Here is a 6,076-nt window from a genome sequence, read left to right as displayed (position 1 = left end):
TTCATGCTGTCATCATTGGAAATAAAGATGATGACACGGGTTAGATGCTTGAACTGATGTCAGCGAATCTTTATTTTTTGTAAATGTCAGTGTCAGTGAATCTTTACCCTGACCCAAGGGGGAAGAAAAGCATAAACAAACCCACCGGATTAACCAACTACCTATTTGTCTTTACCATATTTGCGTGGTCGGTCCAGCTAATTAACTTGGCACACTGTGATGTGTGGTGGCAAGAAATTAAAGTACATGTTCATGGATATTTATGGCTAACTAGTCAGGCAGCATCAGTTATTTGTGTCAGGTTGAGGTAGAGGTTACTCTTTACAGACTGTACTCCTGCAACATTATGCAAATTACAATGTTTATATTTTGGACACTTTTGGTCAAATGAGAAAAAAAAAACAACCTCTTTTGTATGGAGTGCAACTGCATGGGAGTAAAACAGATAAAACACAGGATGATTGGGTCTGGATTTGCTTTAAATGTCACAAATTGTTGTCTTTGTCACATGACCAACCCTTTGCACATTTCTCTCTGTAAAGTGCTTATCTCAGCTTAAACTGCCTTGTATGGTGTTTATATAGAAGACTATGAGTAAAGAGTCCGAGAACAATTGCCGGTCTTTAGTGTTTAGAGTGCTACTTTTTCTTTTTGTCTTTAAGCAGTATGTAAAAGCAAGACGAACAGAAGCCTTCATATGCTTTGTTCCAATAAACACGTAAAAAATAACTCGTCATTCCCAAATGGCGTGTTCCTATATACCTTCGTAAATTTGAACATAAACTAAACCGATAGCCTTTGTTACGTTTGTGATTATTTTTTAAGAGAATGGATAGCAGCAGAAGAGAATCCTATGAAAGAAGGGAGGGGGAGCGAGAGAGAGAGAGAGGGAGAGAGAGAGAGTGAGAGAGAGTCAGTGTGAGACTCAAATAGGGAACAGAGGGCGGGAGGGAGAGAGTAAGTAGTTTGAGAGATGCGTTGCAGCGGCGGAATGTCTTCTGTTTGCTGTCTGTAATCGCGGATATCGTTTCTTCCACTTTCACTGACTCTACGTTGTACGGGTGTTGCATTTTGTTGAAGTGTTGGATTCACTACAACTACTACGATGTGGATTTACAAGGTCATATTCGGACTCTTAGTCATTTCTTGTGCTGGTAAGTTTCCTTAAAACTAACACGAGTGCTTCAAGTGCTACCTGTTCGACCAGGAGCTGATACTTACAGTCAAACGCGGTAACCGTGATGACCGTGTCTTTACTTATGTAACAGTTAACCCTGCGCTATGGCAACTACTATGCAGTGTTCAGTATTTCGTGAGAAATGCGCAATTGAATTATTCATATGTAATTATTATATAATTGGTTGTTATATTACCAGTTGTGATATATGTTTATGCGACTTAGGATGTTTTTGAATCTACCTTACTCATTCAGAATCACTGTAGTGATTAAACAATGGATAATTACTATACCTTTGCTTTGCCCCGTTTGATCGTTTTCATCATTCTATACCTTTGCTTTGCCCCGTTTGATCGGGAATTGCCACTTGTTTTCATCATTTCAAACGCATACAGGCAATGAGAAGAAACTAGCTCACTGTGGTATAATAAAAAAGTAAAGTAAATTGCCCGTTGAAATCCCAAATTAAAATTAATTGCTCCGTAAAATTAATTGCAACGTCCGCGTTGTACTGTACAGGTCATCAAAACGATCTCACCCATGCTTGTTCATTCATAAATAGTAACAATGTGTCTACACGCTTGCTATTTACCTCAGCCTGTGCATGTTTGAGTCGCTAAAACAACAGAACGACAATACGAAGTTGAAAATCACTTTAAAAGGTGGGCTGTTCTCTACCCACGGCGAAAAAAGGATGTCACAGGAAGAGTATCCAGTGTGGACAACAAGGTGCCTAGTCACTACTGCGCTGTATACAGAGGAGCACTGTTGAGACCCAAGACAAAGAAAAAGGCAAAAATTAGTTAATTTTAAGGTGATATACAAAGCAATAATGCTAATATTTTAGAATATCCCATGCCAAGAGAAACCCAGCAGCTTACAGAATAAGTAGGCACGTCAGTAGGAAAAAAAAACATCATCATATAAACAACATATAAAATAAGACATTGGGATTAAAGAAAAAATATTGAAAGATAGGTCAGTGGTTTGAGAGGTTCCGTTTGTTTTGTGATGACATGAATATGGTGTTATTGTTAATAGTAGTAACTGTGACACATTGATGTATTTGTATTTGATATATATTAGTAATGCACCAAAATTAACCCTTTGATGCATGACCGATGATATAGTGAGTTAAAAAATGTTACTAAGTGTTTTTATGTGTTTTTAGAGATAAAAATAAGAACAGAACCAAATCAGGGTTCTGTTTTTATACACCAAATTTTCTTTTTGAATGTTGACACAATTATTCTGCAGTTGCAAAGGCTGACCACTGTATGGCAGTGTTGGGTGATTCTCAGGTGTCAACTGTGGAGGCTTATATGCAACACTGCCATCAAAACCTATTCTTATCATAGAAAATGACATTTTAATAGCTGTCCACTGTAGTGACCATCATGCATGAAAGGGTTAAAATCCTTGGCCAAAACCTCTGACTCCCAACATGCGCAGAGAAGAGTGACTTGAATGTATCAACTAACTACTAACTAATAAATACTGTTTCTCTAATTGTATGTCAGAGGGCAAACGTAATGCACTCCAGGATTATCAGAAAAGGGATGGACTCAGATTGATGATTGTGTCCCCTGATCCTTCCCTCGTGACCAAAAGCAGGAAGCTGAGTTTGGCCAAATGTGCTAAATCCTGCAGTCGCAACAAGAGGCTTCCCTTCACCTGCAGGTTTGTCTGCTAAAATGTCTGTAGCCTTTCGTCTGCATAAAATGAGGTCAGGTGGTAAGTCTTCAAGTCCCTGCCAAATTTTTGTTATTTTTTGGTCAGACCAAAAGTGCTTATACCCAAACTATGATTGTCCTACATTGCATTATTTTTTGCTCTAAGAAGATGAAAAGGAAAAAAAAACAACCTAAAAACTATTTCTTTCTTTGTCTTTCAGAGCTTTCCTCTATGATCTTAAAAACAAGAGATGTCAGTGGCTGTCATTTGATGTAAACTCACCAGGAGCTCTTAGTCAACCAGACTTTAACTACCACCTCTACCAAAAGACAGGTGCATACCAATTTCTACCTGTACAAGTGAAACTGTTTTTATACATGAAGTAAAATATGCCTTTAATTTGGATGGGGGATTACAGTGGTGAAATCCTTTGTTTAAGTAAAGACATATATATATAGAATATATAGTTAAATAAAAATGAACAATTGTACTTAAATTAACTTTTTAGAACATCATCAATTATCTTATTTAAGCATGAAAAGACCATATGTAGTACAAAATATAAAGTACATAGTAAGGTATATGTTTTGCTATATACTCATGTCAAGTCTAATTAAATTGTTTAGAACCAAATTCACAAAATACATTTTTACGCTATTTGTACTACAGTTTTTACATTAAATTAGATATTTAATATGACTTTTCTTAATATACATTTTGGCAGGGAAAAAAAATGGAAGAATGTATATATACTATATTTTCATTTGAAGTGGAGCAGACTACCTTATATAAATACTATTAAAAATTAAATTAGAGCAACGATTTGGACAAAGACTCTTTTGAGTACTGTAAGACATCTCTAACAGATGTCACTATATATCCAATAATTTACCATCCATAAACATATCACCTCCCTGACACACAGTCAGTGCACATTTAGCTGTTTGATCCGGCGCTTTAAATACAAATTCATCGCTAAGCATGTGTTGAGGCTTGAACCTTTAGGTCAGACAGTCAACTTACGTCAAACTGAGTACTGTGGAGTAAGTAAATCTGTGGCTGACAAGCTGACAGGGAAACAATTTTTTTTTAATGACTGTAGACAGATTAATATTGTAAAAAATGTAAAATTCTCCTACTCTATAGAGCAAAACTTCAAATTTTACCTTTGTGTATTTTTCTTGGCATTATTTCTTATTAATAAGTTCATCGTTTGTCTTTCAGTTGTAGCAATTTCGGGAACAAAAGGTTTTTGTCATATTTATGATGGTTGATTATCTCGATACCTCATGATTAATTCACCTATCACGTTTTTAATCACATGAAATACTTTGTGTTTGGGATTATTAAAATATATATATATATATATATATATATATATATATACTTAAGCTTACTTAAGCTTACTTAAGCAAGCTTAACCAAAAGCTAAACTTTAAAAGTAATTGTAATTTCAATGAAACACATATGCCAAACATAGTAGAGACAAAGCAGGAAATTGTGTGTGACTGGCTTCCTTCAGTCTATAAAGCCTTCAGAATATAATGAATTCCTACACATAAACAGTAATTCTGGTCCCCAGCATCTGACCTTCTACGGAAGATGCTGCAAGAGGAACATTTCTCCCTCGTCACTATTCATCCTGGCTTTTCTATATACAGCAGTACTTAAGGCACTTATGACACTGGCATGTCCTCACCAGTTTGCTGTTTCTTTTACAGATTATGTCAAAGAGTGTGTTGTTGGTATAGGTCAGAGCTACAGAGGTCGAAGGTCAGTGACTGTTTCTGGGATCCTGTGTCAGCCCTGGGCATCTCCTATTCCTCATGAACACAAGTAAGCCATTTTTTTTTTTACTTTTCTTCAAACACACCCATGTTTATCCACTTCTCAAAGATGCTGTTTGCTTACTAGAATTGTAGGAGGTCATGCTGGGGACTAGAATTACTGTTTACTGTATGTGTAGGGATTCATTATATTCTAAAGGCTTTGTGGACTAAAAAAAAAGCCATATCTGTCTTCAGAACTGTCCTCATTGCATCATTTTGAAGAGTCACACTCAATTTCCTGCTTTGCCTCTACTATGTTAAAAGACATTTGTGTGTTTATATGTGTCATTGGAATAACAATTAGTTTAGCTTTTGGTTAAGCTTAAGTAATTATGTAGTTTATAGGATTTTCCCAAAGAATCTGCCACTGTTCAAGGCAAATCACTCTACCTTTGTGGTACTTATAATTAGGGATGCACCAAAATGGTGTATTGTTGCCCAACACCGAAACGAACCCGAAAAAATGATTATGTCAATTATTAGTACCATTGCACCATTGTTTCAAAGAATAAAACAATTACAAAGTTATGAAAATATTTATTTAGCACATTCCAACAATGCACAATATAAAATAGAATTCAAAATAAAATGATAAACTTAAACACCTGTTTACATTAAATGATAATGTACAGGCCTGCTGGATTGCTTTTATGTGAAAGACCAACACAAAGTGGCATACAATTGTGGAGTAGAAAAACAAATTATACATGATTTTAATATTTTTTTACAAACTGAAAAGTGCGGTATGAAAAAGTATTCAGCCCCCCTAAGTCAATACTTTGTGGAACCACCTTTTGCTGCATTTGCAGCTGCAAGTCTTTTGGGGTATGTCTCTACCAGCTTTGCACATCTAGAGACTGAAATGTTTGCCCATTCTTCTTTGCAAAACAGCCCAAGCTCAGTCAGATTAGATGGAGAGCGTTTGTGAACGGCAGTTTTCAGATCTTGCCACAGATTCTCAATTGGATTTAGATCTGGACTTTGACTGGGCCACTCTAACACATGAATATGTTTCATTTTAAACCATTCCATTTTAGCCCTGGCTTTATGTTGAGAGTCGTTGTCCTGCTGGAAAGGGAATCTCCAGTCTCCAGTCTTTTGCAGACCCAACAGGTTTTCTTCCAAGATTGCCCTGTATTTGGCTCCATCCATCTTCCCATCAACTCTGACCATCTTCCCTGTCTCTGCTCAAGAGAAGCATCCCCAGAGCATGATGCTGCCACCATCATCTCTGATCAGTACTGAAAGTGTTTTTTCTTCATACTGCACATGGAGTAATAGTGTTAGCTCTAGAGCAGGGGTGTCAAACTCATTTTCACCGGGGGCCACATTAGCAATACAGTTCCATTTGAAGGACCGGTTGTAAATGGAAGACTGTATAGATTAGGGGTCCCCA

General features: G+C 36.6%; 1 protein-coding gene across 2 annotated transcripts in view; it reads left to right on the top strand.

The window, feature by feature from the left end:
* Positions 1-941: 941 nt before the first annotated feature.
* The window catches only part of hgfb (hepatocyte growth factor b), a 26,127-nt gene continuing 20,992 nt past the window's right edge, over positions 942-6,076 (top strand). Inside the window, exons 1-4 of one of the 2 annotated variants that reach the window (XR_003049871.1) lie at positions 942-1,154; positions 2,698-2,857; positions 3,072-3,184; positions 4,573-4,687. Coding sequence is in view for 1 of the 2 variants with exons in the window: in XM_008311904.3 (XP_008310126.1) it covers positions 1,106-1,154; positions 2,698-2,857; positions 3,072-3,184; positions 4,573-4,687 (437 nt within the window). In the remaining variant the exon portion in view is untranslated. The remainder of the gene's footprint in view (positions 1,155-2,697; positions 2,858-3,071; positions 3,185-4,572; positions 4,688-6,076) is intronic. The other variant, XM_008311904.3, reaches the window with a different exon arrangement.

This window comes from Cynoglossus semilaevis, chromosome 6 (assembly GCF_000523025.1).
Source record: "Cynoglossus semilaevis isolate Cse_v1.0 chromosome 6, Cse_v1.0, whole genome shotgun sequence".
NCBI classification, from domain to species: domain Eukaryota; kingdom Metazoa; phylum Chordata; class Actinopteri; order Pleuronectiformes; family Cynoglossidae; genus Cynoglossus; species Cynoglossus semilaevis.
Note: the sequence above shows the minus strand (reverse complement) of the source record. Positions and strands in the feature narration are given on the sequence as shown.